This window comes from Rhea pennata, chromosome 9, assembly GCF_028389875.1.
Source record: "Rhea pennata isolate bPtePen1 chromosome 9, bPtePen1.pri, whole genome shotgun sequence".
Classification (NCBI taxonomy): Eukaryota; Metazoa; Chordata; class Aves; order Rheiformes; family Rheidae; genus Rhea; species Rhea pennata.
The window spans coordinates 27,020,147-27,038,036 of record NC_084671.1 but is presented as its reverse complement, the minus strand read 5'-3'; the positions used below and the strand labels follow the sequence as shown (position 1 = coordinate 27,038,036).

At 40.8% G+C, this 17,890-nt stretch overlaps 1 protein-coding gene across 2 annotated transcripts in view; it reads left to right on the top strand.

Moving 5' to 3' along the window:
* The window catches only part of PPP2R3A (protein phosphatase 2 regulatory subunit B''alpha), a 62,886-nt gene that overhangs the window by 16,698 nt on the left and 28,298 nt on the right, over positions 1–17,890 (top strand). For both annotated transcript variants that reach the window (XM_062583171.1, XM_062583170.1), the window contains exons 4-7: positions 11,690–11,950; positions 12,541–12,644; positions 15,164–15,266; positions 17,116–17,190. In XM_062583171.1, coding sequence (XP_062439155.1) covers positions 11,690–11,950; positions 12,541–12,644; positions 15,164–15,266; positions 17,116–17,190 — 543 coding nt within the window. The remainder of the gene's footprint in view (positions 1–11,689; positions 11,951–12,540; positions 12,645–15,163; positions 15,267–17,115; positions 17,191–17,890) is intronic.

The window sequence follows — 17,890 nt, the reverse complement described above, 5'->3', positions numbered from 1 at the left end:
CCAGGGGTGCGAGGGACAATATTAGCTGAAATTTGCTGGAGATGGAAACCCAGAGTAGACACTAGCTATGCTTTCTCTAATGTCTGGGTGCACAAGTTGGGATTCTCTGATCTGGTTTCCAAAATTGCTGAGTGCTGGGGTTTTTTGGAAGTTTAAAAGATGTGTGCTTTGAGTAAAATAACTGTCTTGTGCAAAGTCCTCTGAAAAGTTAGTGGTGCGTGTTTTTGCCCTTAATCTTTCCCTATCCTTGCTTTACTTCCTGCAGAGGATGCAGAGACTAATTTGACAAAAGTATTTAAAATTTACTTACTTAACGCTTGCAATTTTGTCTTTACTCTGTACTCCAGTGAGAGTACCCTAGCAAAGTCTGTAAGAAACCTATTGATTCTGATTTCAGAATTAAGTTTGAACAGTGCAGGGTTCTGTTCCAAGTCCTGCTCTTACGTTTTATTTTAAGAGCTCTTGGATGAAGTTTGTGAATAATTTGGGCAGCAGAGACCAGGGTTTGATGCAAAAAGAGGCCTCCTTTATGTGCTTCCTCTGTTGGGTGTCTTTTCTCAGAACATTACTCATGGTGTAGTGAGCCAGAAGAAGCAGTCCTGCTTCCCATTTCTTTCTTCCCTATGCCTCCACTTCCTATTGCATGGTTTTGGATCTTCTCTGACGCTTGTGTATGAGACAGAAATTTTCGGTGTTATTTTTTCTGCCAGATGAGTAACTGGAATTGTTCACATTGGGTCAAATGGGTGGTACAGCGCTCGCTCTCAGCAGTCTGAGAGGGACTATGGATGTGAGAGGAGAGGGTGATGGAACAGGGCTTTCCCTTATAGTGCCACTGGGTTGATAAATGGTCCCAGACCATCGTGTCTAACTACATCTCACCTCTAGTGGTAGAGCCCTGATTTAGGCATCCCGAGGCGGGGCCCTGCTACCTGGTGTTTCCTCCAGGCTGGCTCTAGATAGTATCCACCCAAGCCTGACTGGGCCTGGAGATAGCTCTGAGTGGGAATAAAGACTGTTTCATAGTCGTATAAAGTTGACTTGGCTGCTGTGTAGTTCTGCCCCTTTGTAGCGCTGCTTCGTAACTCTGAGCGCTTCATTGTGCACCTTTAGCGTTATGCTTCTGAAGGAATTTATATGAGGCAATTAACTAGAACAAGTGTCTTCTGTAGCAATGCAGTGGCTTAAACTTTGACCTGAAATAATTGCATTTTGAGAAAATGCATTCAAAATATAATAAAAAGCATCTCTGGAAAGTGAAGTTTTCATAAACTTAAAATTGTTTTGATCAGGTGTTGATAATGTCTAGCAATTAAGCTGCATATCTATCTATATTCTTTTCAGATATAAATTATTCATACTTTCTAAACCCTGATTTTTTAAAAAAAACTTTTGTTTAATAGTAGTTATTAAAATAAATGAAAACAATAAAGGAATCTTGAAAAGTCTTTCAGGATAAGGGATGACAGGAAAGAATGAAATTAGATTAATTAAAGAATTGAAAGAACTAGTACTGAACACTTAGGTGGATGTTCCTGGCCCATGGGCTTCCTCTGTAATCGGAGGAGACACACAGACTCTGCTTGCATGAAGTTGATTTATTTTAAAGTAAAGATCTAACGGTAGAACAAAGCCTACTGATACACGTTGAGTTTTTCAGCCTCATTGACTCTAAAAAAAACAAAGTCATGCTGTTGCTGGAAGAGTTTAGTATGTTTTGGAAACAGTTGGAGCTGATGCCCTTTGCAGCTGTGCAGAGTGCATTGAATTGTTGCAGCCAGACTTTGGGGTACAGCTAAGTCCTGTGATAAATCATTCAAATCTTAGCTGGACTAAGCCTCCTGCATTAGGTGCAGGTGAGATTCTTTCTACATTTTGATGGCCAAAGAAGGCAATCTGATACCTCTTTAGATTTGACATCTCTCACCTTCACGCTTTAAACTGGGTCACTTGTAGCAAAGAATAATTTCTAAATGACTGTGGTTTGTTCAGTTGATACAAGATTTTTATGCTGCAGATTTTGTCCAGTTGACTCTGAAATTGTTGATACAAGGTTCTTTCGCTGCCAATTTTTCATAGTACTGGATATTTCTGTCTTTATCCATCTCCTCCTTGTGTGCTTTGAGGATCACAAGTAACATGCTTGGAAACTGCCATATTGCAAAAACTTGGAATTCAGATGTAGCAAGCCCAGCCTCCAGATCACTTACTTTTTTCCAGGTTATTGGTGCAAAAAAGAAGCTCACAGAATCTTTTGTGACTACTTAAATTGTGGATTTTTGAAAGAAAAATACATTTCTGTTAAGAAGTAGCTGGTGGCTGCCAGGTTAGTATTTCTCTTTCATGCGTGCATTTTTCAAAGACTAGCACAGCAGGTCTTGATACAGCTGTAGGTGTGAGAGGTTCTTTGGACCACATTTGCCCTACAGTCTGTATGAAGGGTGGGAGATCACAGGAAGGTGGAGTAAGTACACCTGCCACAGGTGAAATTGTAATAAATAATAATCTAAAGGGACCTAAACTATGCTGCCCTCTTGTTCACATGTCCTTTCCTAAAGAACTGTGTCCCACAGCACAGATTTTTACTCTGGCTTGATGACTTAGAAACAACAGGAAAGACAATCATCTTGCAGTTTTCACTACAGACTTACAAACTAAAAATTCCTGCTGTGAATGTCATCTGGGGATCTTTGACAGAAACAAGGCTCTTCTCCTTTAACAGGTACGCTGTTTAACTGCCGAAGAGTTCATCTGCTAACATGTTTGAATACTGCATTCAGTTTTCATCCCCTCATTGTAAAAGAGTATATTGGAGCTGGAAAAGATCCCGAGTAGCACAGTAAGGGTGAACAAAACCACATAATGTCTTCCATACAAGGGTTCACAAAGTAAACTGGTGCTTGTCACCTTGGAAAAGTTTTGGAAAGGTATGATAGAAGCTCGCAAAATCATCAGTATCATAGCGAGGGGTGAAGAGGGACTGATTATTCTCCCGCTCTTCTGACGTAAGAGCTTGGGGCCACCAAATGACACTCAAGGCACCAGGTTCAGGATAAACGAAGGGAGGCTGTTCTTCCTGCGCAGGGTAGCTGACGCGTGGAACTCCTTGCCGTAGGGAGCTCTGGATGCAAAAAGCATGCCCTCCTGCAAAAGGAGACTGGACAAACTGAGAAGTCAGTAAATTGATAAACCACATCAAACTTTGAAAACCCCATCAGCTGAAATGTTTGGAGGCTGGAATAGTACTCGGAGGAAGTATCATCTAAGTTTGCCCTGTTCTTCCTCTTCCCTGGGCTCTGGCTTGTAACCACTGTTGAAAATGAGATACTGGTCTAGACAGATACACATTCTCAGTCTTCCAAGACAAGACCTCCAAGGCTGTTCTTGTGTTTTCACATTATGGTTTTATGCCCTCAGAACTGAATGCCAAATGGCACAACTGCAGCTTCTAGTTGACAGTGTTCTGCTGATGCTCAGAGGCCATCTTGTCACTCCTTTCAGCACAAGTGTTCTGAGACGCACAAATATTCATAGATGACAGCTTTAGCTTTACTTTTCAGATTCTTTTACTACAAATGATATGTTGCCACTGAAGTGTTAAATTCGCATCCTGACTTCACTTGAATTGCTGAGGCAATGCTAGTATACGTTCACTGATAATCTCAGCGGGTTGGTGGTCTGCCTCTGCACTAAGCTGTTCCATTTGAGGACTGTTTAAGAAAGTGTTGTGCAAATCTATGATGATCAGAGCATCCTTTTGGAGAGGCCGTTTTTATGTCCATCCATAGTCCAGGGAGTTTCACAGCCTTTTTGGTCCTGTACAAGCTTTCTTTTGGCAAGGCTCAGTGAGACCTTTTCAATAGAGTTTCCAATGGAGTGTTTTAATAACAGCAAGCCTGCGGGCTGGGAACCAGCTCTATGTTACTAGGCTCAGAAAGTAAGCTGGCAAAGTAGATAGCACTTCTACAGTCAAGCAGGGAAAGCAGACCGTGGGATTAGGTGCTTGATCATCTTACAGAGTAAGAACTGGACATAAGCTATTGTTAGGCTTAGAGTTCAGCCTTGCTGTCCTGTTCAGCCTGGATGAAGTCTGAGCAAGAGTTTGAAATCTGTGTAGAGAAAGAATGAACTATTATCTACTGGGAGTTGCTTTGCATTTGGCTTTTGGAGCAGTCTGGGTCTTCTGAGAGTTATGGGAAAAGTGAATAAAAAAGATGACGTGTTTTGGTGTCCTTATGAAACCATTTGATTAAGAACTGATTCGGAATGCCTGAGTTTATTATACCAGGTCATCCTTAAGTGCTCATGTGTTAAAAGAAACTAGATGTTTTCCTTTTTCCAAGCAAGAAGGAAGAACGGAGGTTTTCTGAAAATTATAGCCTTTGGTCTAGAATGGAACTAATGCTACTCTTGTGCTTCGTCACCTCAGAAGCAGGCACCTCAAGCCACCAATATCATACGCACACAGGACTTGGCTGAGAGCATGTGGGTTAGCTCTAGCTGAGGCCCAACTGATGCAAGGTTGCACCTCAGGTTTCAGCACTGAAGCACATAAAGTAAGAACTATTGGGGAAGATGGTATATTTAGCCACTTCTGCAGCATGTCTAATTTTAGCACTCTTGGTAGTGGTGGTGGGTGCTTCCTTTCCCATATTACCCCTGGCCTATTACAAGCCAAGGACAGATCGTCTGTCATGTAGCCAGCAGGGAAATAGATTCTGTTGTAGATCATATTTCTCAATTAAAGTGTTACAAGAAGGCAGAAGACCTTGGTGGTACTGAAAGATACCTTGAATATCAGTTTAGAAAAAGGAGGTCTGGTCTCAGGAATGAGATACAATCTTTAGATGCTCTCCTTGTGAGGAGAGAGAAGACATAGCATGTTTCTACATGAAGCCATTTTCTGGTTTTTGCCTGTAAAAATCAAAACCAAGAAGCAACCTACTGGGTTTGACGTGGTCTCCCACAGAGTCCCCGTGTCTCTTCTGGAAAGGGAAACATCTGCTTAGGAGCTCACCAGGATGATGATCAAGGAGAGTTCTCTGCGGAGGGACCCAGACTTAGGAGGGGAGCTAGCTTTCCTTGCAAAGGGCTGTGATTTTGTTCTTCCGTCTCGATTCAAGAAGAGGCTGAAGTCATTCCAGCAGGCCCAGGTTTGAACACTTTGAACGCTTGGTGTTTCTTTTTCTTTTTCTATTACTTCGTAATTTTTTTATTGGATCGGAGAATCAAACTGTGTCCCCTCTAGGCGTTTCTATTTGCAGAAAGTTATTTGCCAGCTAGATACCAGCAGGTTTAAAAATAAACCTTCCAGGCTTAGAGTGCAGAGTTAAAATGTCTTTGTAAACAAGGAAAAAGGCTTAACAGCAAGGGCAGTGATTTAATAGGGAGACATAGTTGAAGACTATTAAATCTTTGCTGCTTTTTTGTGAGGAAAAGCTCATTGAATGTATGTTTCTTCTTTGATTGCTCTGAACGTCTCATGTTGCATGTAGAATGACCGCAGTGTTGTGCTGTATTGACTTGGTCATTCTCTCTGCTATATGAATTTGTGCATAGACAAGCAACTTGGCTTTGGCAAGGGTTTTACCATCACAAGGTGCTTCTCTGTGTTGTTTGCTAGACACTCTGAAGATGTGGCCAAAGAAATGAAAATTGTACCAAGGCGGTATTTCTTGGTGCATCCCAGCTGCTGTGCCCACTGTCTGGGACAACTGGCAAAAGACTGGACTAAGCTGTGCTGGGACACCAAATGCACTTTTAGCCGTCTCAGGTTTGCAGGGGTCACAACATGCTGAAATCTTCCTGTCTTGAGCTTGCCTGTATTCAAATAATCAGTGACCTAGTATGGAAGTTTAAAAGCTGAAATTATCAGTGGTGCAGCTGTTTCCTAAGAAGCAACTATTAAAATAGCTCCAGAGTATATTGTAGTCCGGAGAACGTTTTGTTTTCATGATTTCTGGTGACAGGTTAAAGTAGATGTATAAGGTTAACCTCTGGATCGTGTCTTTTCGCTCCCTTGAGGCAAACTGCATGAAGTAATGATGTGTAGTAATAGCTTGGGTGGGGACTGTGAGCAATTTAGACAAGATTAACAAGAACCATGCAGCACAGCTAAGGACGTTCAGTATCCAGCATTGGATTAGTTGTGTTTTAGCTATGATCACCTAAGGACGTAATCAGAGCATGGTTTGTAGCAAGGGAAAAGATCTCTTAGTAGACCAACCGAAAACCAAATGAAAAAGTTGGAAAAAAACGACAAGCCTTTGGTATGCAAGCCTTTGTCTGACCTGAGGTAGGAACAGTGACTTCCGCTGCTAAACATGTGTTGGGAATAACTGCTTTGGGGCTGCAGTTCCAATGTCACGTTGCTGCTAAAAAGAGGAGGTCTTGCTGCCTTTTCTCTTTCTTCCGTCATTTGTTCCCTCTTGCTCCTTCCTCACCACGTGGCCATGCCCTCTCTCACTGGGTCCCAACGGACCTTTCCATGAGCTGGCTTAACTCACTGGAATATCATCCTGTATATCGGAGCTCGGTTTTCTGCCTGTCCAAGTGGGTTAAATCAGTTCAGAGAGGGGCTGGCAAGCTCCAGAGCTGGCCCTACGTAAGCGTGTGTTTGGGAGTGGAGGACAAGGAGGGGATTCTCTTGCCTGGCAGCAGCGAGCTGTTAATTTTTGTGTCTCGTAGAGTTACATCTTTACCTTGAAGTAAAGTTAATTGGACTTGGTAAGTACAGAAGAAAGTGCTAGCAGGAGTGGTAATGAGGTGGTGATAGGGGAGAGAAACAAATGATAAGTAGTCTGTGGAACACACAGAGGTTAACTGTAAGGGGGCTAGAAAGTGTTTCATAGCTCTGAAAAGAGATACTGGTTATAAATTTAAGTTCTCGCGCTCATCTTTCGCGCGAGATCCTCTTTGTAGAAGGATCAAGGAGCCTTCCATAGTGGTATTGGTCAGAAGGGACCTCTGGAGGTCTCTAATCCAACCTCCCGCTTCAAGGAAGACTATCTCTAACATTAGGTCACATTAGCTCTGGCTTTGTCTAGCTGAGTCTTGAAACCTCCTCCAAGGATGGGATTGCCCCTGTCCCTTTCCAGTGACCTCTTCCAGTGCTGCATTACCCTCACTTAACTTCCTCCCAGTGTCCAAACTAACCCTCTCAAGCTGCAGTTTGTGGCTGTTGCCCCTTTTACATCGTGAACCACTACAGAGAAGAGTTTGGCTCCATCATCTCTTAACTGCACTTCGAATAGTTGTCAGCTATGATTAGCCTACCCCTTAGCCTCGTCTTTGCCGGGCTAAATGAGCCCCGAGCCCACAACCTCTCCTGTGAGCCACACGCTCCTTGGCCTCTGGCTCTCTGAGTTGCCCCCTGTAGATCCCTCTCCAGTTTCTCCCTATCCCTCTTGAACTGAGGGCACAAAACTGGTCACAGTATTCCAGATGCAGGAATCTGCTGGTGAGTTCACAACTTACAATAGAAGCATTTCTATCTAGAAATCCGTTTTCTGATAACCTCTCTTCTTTGTACTGCCGGGGGGGCCATGTGCGTGAACCTCTGCTCATCCCACTCTGCTTAGAGTTCGATAAGGAGCAGCAGAGAGGTGTAACGATGGACAAAGAGCTTCAGGAAAGGAAAGGAAGGGAACCTTTTAGGCTATTGATGCAAACTAGCTCAGGAGAACTAGTGATCCTTGAGCCTCTGTCCACTTATCAGACCTCAAGTAGACAAGGACAAGGCAAAAGAAGCCCTGCGGGCTGCTAGAAACTGGACTGAGTTACTTTACCCTGGAAAGGGAGAATTAGATAATTTTATTTGGAAGAGAAAAAGAAACTGGTAAATTTATCCTCTAGGACTCTAGAGATTGGGGCTAGGGGAAGGAATACAAAGTATTTGAACTCCTCTGATACGATACTGCTTTCTTCCCAGGAGTCTCCTGCTGGAGCTGGCTCTCTCGAGGCAGCCAGCAGGGTCCCTCAGAAATGACCCTGGATGGCAGGTTTTAATCTCCATGCTTTATTTGTGTAGCTATGAGGAGGCTGTAGTTCTGTCTGGTTTATTCATAATGCAGATGTCACTATTTTAGTCTGTCCATAAATAAGCTGTATGACTGGCAAAAGGAGATACGCTGAATAGATTTTAGCTAAGGTAATTTAAACCATGCCATAGAGCAGTATTTAAAAATATATATTTTTTTAATCTCACTTTCCTTTTCTGGAAGAAAAACAAAAAGGTTGGTCTGTTAGCTATTGGTAGAAAAGCTAAAAGATTTATTATAGGGGTTGTAGTTTACTCCCTGAACTGTCCTTTCTAGCAGTGCACATCCCTGTTGGAAAAAATGTGTTCCACAAAGCAAACAATGTTTAAGGTTAACTTCTTTCAATAAGAAACAGTGTCATGTCCCCCCCCCGCCAAGGAATTACCAAAGAATTTCCCCTCATATCACTTCTTTGTTTTTCACAAGTGGTTTCACAGTTTTAACAAACTCCCTGCTGCCTTCACAGTGGCTGCCATCTCGTTACCCTTTCCTGGAAGGATCTTCTCAAAATAATACAAATTTAAAATTACCTGGAAAGATAATTCTAGGGAACAGTACCCTCATAAAATAGTTTCTGCTCTTTGTCTTCATGTCATCGTAAGCGGCTCATTTCTTAAATGAGAAGAATAAGACAAAGTTTAGAAAATGTTCTTTCTATTCTTGCAGTAGGACCTTCCGGAAAAAAGCCACCCATGAGCTCTGCCTCCACCTCCTTTGCCATAGACTGAGCAGGAGTTGGTGGCTCAGCCTTCCTGAGAAGGAAGCAGCAGCAAACCTGTGTCTAAATTGCTTTCTTACTTCTTTGAGGCTTAGCAGCATTCCCTGTATTTACGCTGTAGATGTCTAACTTCTGCTTTGTGTTGTGGTTGTGGATCAGGAGATTACTGACTTCTGCTTCATGTGAGCTGAGGTCAAACCTTGCTGACTCTGGCAATACCTGGGGGAAACCAATTGCCCTGTTTTTCAGAAGCTGGAGGCTAGGCCTCGCTCTGGGGGAAAGGAGCTGAGCTATGTTGCAGGATGTTTAGTTCAGGTCCTGTGCCGTGTCGGTATGTGTGATGTGCAGAAGGGGATGAAAAGCACTGTGCTGTGGTGGTGTACTTTGGGGATGTCTCTTTACCCTCCATGTCTGAATGATTATATTATTCTCTTGTGGTATTGTAAGGGAGCTGGGGCATCTGTCAATTCATATGCTAAAAAGAGTTAACGTCCTTTTAAAAAAAATACATATTTTTCTTGTATCATTGGATTTTTTTTTTTTTTTTTGATCTTTTTGCTGAATTATTTTTTTTCCTAGCTCTTCCTCACAGTCCTGGAAGCTAGGAGTACATGTGTGCATTGAAGAGATGCATGAGCAATAAAATCATTTCTAAGCACTGGATCTTCAAAACAAGCATCAGTATTAGAGGCCCGAAGTGGCTGAATTTGGCGCCTCGGCGCCTGTTTCAGCTTGGTATTGTTTGTACGAACGTGTAATGCTGTAAGCCTCCAGCGGGGATTTCCTCTCTGCTGGAGTCCTGGGAGTCAAACTGTTAGAGTTTGGTCATGGCTGGAAAACTCACTAGCTGGGCAGGGCAGAGGGGATGGGAGGATTGCAGAGGCAGAACAAGTGATGTGTGTGAGTCCTCCTCAAAACCAAATCACTACCTTGATTTGCAAGCCAAGGCCCTATTTGGTGACCAACTTCTCCCCTACCCCTATGATAATCCCGGGTCCTCTACCTGCAGCGTCATACAAGGTCCCCTCTTCAGGGCCAGACCTGCCTGCCCCAGCACCCCAGCCGTGCTGTTATCTTCAGTGTTCCTAGTAGTTCACCTCTCGGTCATCCCAGATTTCCCTGATGTGCTGTGTGGCGAGAGCGTGGGACCTAATCCTCTCACCTTCAACTCCAGTGTCAGTACCAGCCCCAGAGTCAGCAGCAGTTCAGTTCCTCTGTAAAGAAAGAGGAGCAAATCAAGTAGAAAACCCCTCTGTCTCTTGTTCTGCAGGTCTCTAAAGAACATAATATAAGCTATTTTAAACTGCAGAGAAAACAGGGCTCAGGAAAGCTTTCATAATTCTCACTTCTTTGCCTTTCTGAAAGCAAACCAACAGCAAGTTCATGTATTCAACATGTGTTAAGAAAAAAGCTCCAAGTTTCTGGAAAATAATAAGGCAAAGAGTTTGATTGGTTTGTCATGTATATTCTTGTGTATTTAGTGGACTTAGACTTGACCATTTCATCCTAAAACAAATTTGTTTTGAAATATTAGGAATAAATATAACAAACCTAAAATTGCAGCTGTATTTATTGATTGTTTCCTTACTAGCCTCTTATTGCTTATGTTATTACATTAATAAGAGCTCTTGCAACTGAATCATTGTGCAGTAGGCAAGCCAGTTGCCTTTTCCTGAGAGAAGTGTGTATGCATGGGGAAAGAGAGAAATCTCTGTTCCTGGGCATTCTGCATGCATGTCTGCTGCTGCTTACACTGTAACTGTTTTTTAAAGTCTAAAAAAATAGTCCTTTCCATATCTGAAAAAGGTTATTTTTCAGATAACCTTTTTCATAACCAGATAACCAGATATTTTAGGATCTCATATGTATATAAGAAATGCAAATAGCCTCCGAGCTTTTCGCATCAAAAGCATTCGTGGACAAAATTAAAAGACTCAAAGTCTGATAAAAAGGTGATCTAATGGGTTACCATATCAACATTACATCTTTCCTATAGACAGGAGAGGAGTGATGAGGCAGTGAGGGAGAAAAGATGGTCTTTGGACACGCACACAGAGGGTCTAGCTTCTGTTCCCAGTTTTCTCTCAAGTCTTCAGCAGGTGATGCACGTACTGATCCAGGGAAACCTGTAGGTGCAGAGCCTGCAAAAAGGATTCTTTCCCAACTGGAGCTGTAAATGGACCTTTTGTGCCTTCCACCAACTGTGTGTACTGTGTCATGTTGGTGCCCAATGATTTTTAGCACTGTTGGCTGGTCATAATTGCTAATAGAAATGGCATTGCCAGCACTTTTGGATCTCTAGCACAATCAGGTCCTAGATCTCTCAAGTTGGGTGCAGAATCACAGGTTTCCTGAAATTTAGAAGTGTCACACAAATCTTTTCTTAATTTCTCTGTGAGGTGATTCTTCCTCTGGCAAACAGAATGATACTCCCTGGAGGTGGAAAATGTTGGTGTCATAAAAGTCGGTTTTTCTCGTATACAAGGCAAGGCATTTATGTGTACAGGTATTCTAATTTTAAGGCGAAATAATTAATGAGCAGATTTTGATGCTGTGCTCTTCATGGGCCAGGATGACAACTCATGACAAATGTAAGAAATACCAAACATTGTCCTCATTCTAGGGTATTGCTGGAATTGTCGTATGTATGCTCCTGTAATGAAATAGTGTAATGTTATGTGGCTATCTACATAAAAAGCACAGAAACTACATAAAAGCAGTCTTATATGTGGCATATTCTAAATTTGCAGTGTTTGACACTGCAGTAATTTTTAAACTTGTCACTTAAGACATATGTTTTTTTATCTCCATATTATAACATAATTGTTGATGGGTTTTAACTTGTGTTCTAGGTGATGAGGAAAAATTTGTTTTCCTCTGTTCTATATGCCATGCTTTGGAAAAGTATTTATTTAACTCCTTTTATTTTCAGGTTCAAAATAAACCAGAGAAGAAACCTGGAACTTCATCCTCGGTCCCTTTGAACTCGGTTGTTAGCCCGTGTACTTCTCTGCCTGTGAATAAAGCCACCAGCAGCACTTCTTTGTCCATAAACATTCCACGTTTCTACTTCCCTAAAGGACTTCCGAATGTCTGCACTAATCATGATGAGGTCATTGCCAGGATTGAAGAAGTCTTTACAGAGTTTGAAGATGAGAAAGCAAACATCTGTGAAATGGGGAAAATTGCTAAGGTAACTGCTGTCTGGTTTTTTCATTTTCTGGAGAGAGAGAAAGGACTGAAACTAAAGCTAATAAATTACAGCTGTTCTAATTTTTAGTGGAAAAAAAGAACCAATATGCTTTTGCTCTAAATATTTTTTTTTTTTTTAGATTAAGAAAATAGTAAACAAAAAAAGCCCAGTGAAGTGTCTGTGGGAGAAGATTGCTGTTTGTCACATGTGATGTGCATTGCATCTTACTCTGGTTTGCAAAATGATTCTTTTGGGTTTCTTACCAAATACCAATTACATATTTATATTTCTGTCCCTTCATAATTATGCTTATAAAACAGCAGAAACCTGAGGTGCCTCTGCAGCTTCAGATTGTGCCAGTTACCTTCTTTGTGGCCAGCTCTCCCACTAATTTGCAGGTGACCTATGGATTCTCTTGCAGTGTTGCTTGAGAAAGCAATTTCCAACCTAAGACAGTTTAGGGGCATAAATTGCTTATTATATCGTTTTATTTTCCCTGTGTGGAAGTCTCGATGGTGAATTCAGTCTATAAAGAAGCAGGCTCTTCTGACTGCTTTTGTATTCCTCTTTGTTCTTGTGTTTCTTTACAGATCTGTGGCTGCCCACTCTACTGGAAAGCACCTATGTTCAGCGCATCAGGAGGAGAAAGGACAGGATGTGTATCTGTACACTCATTTGTAACCATGTGGAGAAAGTGAGTATAGTAAAATGCAAAATTTTCCTTCTAGAAAAAGACCAGCCTGCCCTACAAGTCTCCTTTTCTTTTTCTTCCACTAGACTTTTCAAATCATTTTTCCTTCTTTAAAAGAAAACAAAAGGCTTAAAATCTTCATGAGCTTAAGTTTTCTCCCCTATAACTTCCTGAATGCCTGTTTCCATGCTGCATCAACAGAATTTGCATCGATTACATAGGTGATAACACATGTTGGTCTGGCTACCCTATGAAATACATTAAGCCACTCTCTAGAAACATGTCAGCTATTTTGAAATAGCTGGCAGACCTCAGTGGTGTTTGGAGATGTTTGTCTGAGGCCTTATTGCTATGCTACTGCATCAAGTAAGTACCATTCAAGAGTGGATTTGGGAGCATTTGATAATGTTTTAGGATGGGAAGAAGTGTAAAATAAAGCAGCACTAAGGCAGGTAACTTTACAGGGGGGCCAAACTCTGAGAGCTTTAATAGTTTTTGTTGCTACCTTTCTCAAGCACCAAATAATGCAATTGTGGGGTTTCACTGTCACTTCTGCATACTGTTGTCAAAGCTTCTTTTTGAAATCAAGAGCTGTGTATACATGATGCTCAGTCAGAGGTGTGAGATGGAACAGACCCACTCTCTTGCTTAGTCTTTGTTCCCTCCAGGATGATTCAGCCTTACTTTACTCTGTAAAACACCTGAACAGTGTTTCCGTCTCATACCCAGAGAGACTTTTCTACTTTTTGACTTAATGGTCACTCTTCAGATTCTTGAAATAGCCTCTAACCTTGAGTTTCCAAAGCATTTCCTGTGATACTATTGTCCAAAAAAGTTCTAGTTACCCTGGCAAAATTGCAAAAATGTTAGAAGTGACTGTGATCAGTAAGTTCTTCTGACCCAGACAACTTTTTTCCTTCCTTACGTCCCTCCAATTAATCCTAATTAATCCCTCGTGTATGATACAGCATAGTTTCGCTCCCTCCGACTTGCACATCATTCAGATATTTGCAGACTGTGGTCATTCCCTTCTTCTGTCGTCTTTCCACCACAGCATTTCCAAGCCATTTTTGTAAGCTTTCTTTACTTTAATTGCTCTTTTAGAAGTTTTTTTTTTCCTCCTTCCTTCTCTCATCTGCCAGTTCTAGAATTCTTTTTGGAAATGTGATAGTCAGAAATAAAAGCAGTTTCCTCATAAAGTTAAACTGTAACTGTATGAACATAGCCATAATTTAAAAACAAGACTCTTTAATCACTGAAATCTATTTTTAAGCATCTTACTAAGCAACCTGACTTTTCAAAATGCTATGTGCTTACTATTTCATTTGAAGGCAGTGAGAGTTGCTGGATAAAGAATACTTCTGAAAACTAGATCCTTCATTTTGGTGCTAAAATGCGCACTTGGATTCATCTGAATGTGCTTGATCTAAAATAATAATAAAAGGCTAGAGATTAGCACCTCTCTATTCTGGGGCTGATTCAGAATTTATCTGTTGGGGTGTTTGTGTGTAGTGTTATGAGGAAAATATGTAACTAATAGTGACTGACAAGCAAATCTTGTTTCTTTCCCCTGAAAGATTTACTAAAAAAACAAAGACTTTAAAACCTTTTTCATATATTCTGCTGTTGGTAAAGACAGAGGCCAGAATTAATGGCAACTAGGGGCATTTTAGTAGCGTATTTCAATATGGTGAGTTCATGTATTATGTGTGGGTGAGAAGTAAATAATGAACAGTGCATTTGCATTTTTCACAGTTAATACTACGTAATTTTGGAGTAGTTTATTACTTCCCTTATGCGGTATGAACAACTTGTTTGATCTATCCACATTCGCTTCTGTTACAGCTGTTTAGTAGTGTTTTGGTGGATACCAAGGATTTTCTCATTTTTATGAGTATTTCTATTCCTAGTGAATTAAGTAATTGTGATACCTCTGACCAAGATCATGTTTTCTTTAGAGGAGAGCAGAGACAAGAATCAGGATCGGAGATGCAAACTGTCATCCTGAGGAATGGCTTTATATGCTTCTGAGTACTCAGCCCTGCTAATTTTTTCATTAGACTGTTCTCCATGACTTCCTGTGCACGGCAACGAGCTGTGCCAGGCTCAGCAAGAGATGCCCTTTTGGGGAGTGGTTTTTCCTGCTTGAAAGTTTTGTCACTGCATTTTGGCATTATCCTCAAATATTGAAATGTAGCAAAAGATTAAATTGGAGAGCATGTCTGTTGTCACATCTCATTAGATTAATTTTCTCTTTAAAGAATCAAAATGAGTGCAATTTGCAATGAGAAACACCTTGTTTACCGCAGCAATATTAACACAAAACAAAACCCTGCTGGACAGAAACACCTGGGTAGTACTGAAAGATGTTGGAGGAGAAAATGGGTGCTAGTATTCTGAGGTCAACTCTGCATAATTCATGTTGTAAAGTTTTTTCCATAACATAAGGCACTTTAGTTATGGTTTGTGATTGTTCTGTGGGATACAAAAGCAGCTGAACTAACTTCTCATCTCTTCTACAGAGTCCTGCGTAATTGTCACGATGACGCATCCAGATTCACGTACCTTCTAGCAAAGCCTAGCTGTGACTATCTGGAGCAGGAGGACTTCATCCCGCTGCTTCAGGTATCTGCAGCCACTCAGCAGTGAATGGACGAGAGGAGAGAGCAATGTTCACTCAGTAACTTTCATATTTTCATGTCTTTAAATGTTTACCAAGGACATGCAGACCTTCGGTTGGCAAGCACGTGGGTAGAACTTATTTTGGAATGAAATAGAAATAAGCATTTTAAGTGAGCTACTTTGCATAAGTGCCAACCACATGTACATCCTGCTAGAGTCACTGAGGACTGTCAAACTTTATTTAGTTTCTTGTCTCTTCTTAGGATTTTTATTTGTCAGTGCCTGATAACCAGGCTGAAATTCACTCCATTTCTCTAGATGCTTATTGGGAAAAATATATAGTACTATTGATATCCAAACACAACATAAAAGATTATTAGGAAAGTCATTAAAAGTTATTTGTAAATATAATTATTATTGAGTTTGCCTAACAAAACTAACAGATACAATAACCCACAGAAAACTTTGCAAAGAATCTGAAGTTCCAGTTGCTTTATATGCCGCTACACCTGCTATATACGTTTCGCTGCTGAATTTATCCTCATATTCGAACGAAAACCTACTCATCTTTATTTCATTTCTTTCCTTTTGTTTTATTCACATGTAGTATCTTTATAAAGCAAATGTAAAAAAAAAAGTATTGTTCTGTAATTGTGGCCATTTAGCCAGGCTCTGGAAGGATTTAGCATTTATTTTAATAGTCTCTGCATAAATCAGGCCTTCTGCTCCTCTGATCATCTGTTGATACATTTTTTTGAGCATTTCCACATATCTCTAGATTGCTCACATCATGTTACGCACTATGCAAAACCTCTGTGGAGATGCTTTTTTGGGGAAAGATTTTGTCTCTGAGCTGGATGCTTTTCTCTCCCAAACAAAACGGGCACTGTGATGGGTAAAATTTTTCATGCTCCTTTTCATCTCCTCTCCACTGGGCACACTGCCTTTCCTGACTGATAACAGCTCTGTTTCTTTGCTACTGGTGCAAAGGCATGTATAATCTTGTTTCTCAATTAGTCAGAGACTGGCCATGTTGCACCATGATATTACACTATCATGTTAGTCATCATATAAGACTGGCCAAAATCTTGTCGTATTAAACCCCTAAGGGTGTATCTGTATCTGCTTTATCTCTTCGCCCTGTTACATTGTAGACAGGGCAAAGTTTTGAACACCACCTCTTTTAAAGCAGAGGAGTCAGGTAGCCATGTAGCAATTACACAGAGATTCAGATTCATTTGGGATCTGGGCTGATTCATTCAGGATCTGAGCAGCTTCTCCACAGCTTTGGTCATGCATTTCTTGGCAGATTTGACTTTTGAGATGGTGTTTGGCTTGCAAAAAACTCATCTTGAGAAAGAGAAATCTCTCTACACGTTCTGAGGTTCACAAGAGCTTTTGTTGTTGTGGAGGGCATAAGGAGCAACTTCCTCAGTCTTTCAAAGAGTCTTATTTTGATGCTTAGATCTAACAAATATTAATATCTTTAGTGAATGAAAAAAAGGGTTTTGCAGAGGAGATAGTTGCATGGTCAACTGATTTTTTTTGTCTCATTCAGTAATAATGAGTTTTCATCCACTCACTAACTCTCTTCCTTTGTTTTTCTGTCCTTAAGTAAATCAAAATGGCCAACAGGTGCGTATTGCCCGGAAAATGTATTCTACTTACGCTTCTACAAGGTTCACTTTATAGATTAAAAAATAAATAAATAAATAAAAATGGTTTATTATTAATGCTGCAAATGCAGTTTCAAAAATAAGAGAAAGTATTGGTTTGTGAACACAACAGCTTCTAAACATTAAATAGAAGGAGAAGAAAGTCTGTTTCATTGTATTTTGGTCTTGCTTTGCAGGATGTAGTGGAAACACATCCTGGCCTGACGTTCCTGAAGGATGCTCCAGAATTCCATTCCCGGTATATCACGACGGTAGGCTGGTTCCTTTGATCTCCTGTGTTGCTGTTGTACCAACCCTCCCTTTTCCACTGTTCCCATCAGCAAATTATTCAGTTGTTTCAAAAAAAAATGTGGTTTTAGTATTGTTAATAAGGAATTATTTTAAGAACTGCTTCCCCAGGGAAAATTAATCCGCCTGTGTGTACAAGAGGTCATTCAAAAGGATAATAGCAATTCTTTCTAGTCCTAAGCAAATTTAGAAAACCATTTTTGTCCTTTAATCCTGCTGAAGGAGAACAAGAGTGATCCTTACTTGGTCTTTGAGAGCTGCAAACTTACCACTAATTGTGCTGGGCAGCTGAAACATGGAGGGCTTATTATTTGAAGATTTTTGTCACTTGGAGAAGGTTAGGCATGGAGTGTCTGTGATTTTTCCATGCTGCAAAGAGCATCCATTGCACAGATAGGTCTCCAGTCCAACTTTCCTGCCTCTCACTCTTGCCAGTAAGCATCTCTAGTCTTTCTGAGCCTCTGAGTTTTGTGACTACTTTTTTGTTTTGGATTTCTTTTTGTTTGTTTGTTTTGTTCTATAGCTTTGTTCCACATTTACAGTCAGGAGTTAGTCTTATGTTTTGTCTGAGTAAGTCTCTTTCACCTCTTTCACTGGGTATGAATCTAGATAAAAGGTATACATGTAGGATGTCTTATCTCTGCAGAAGTAACAAATCCAAAT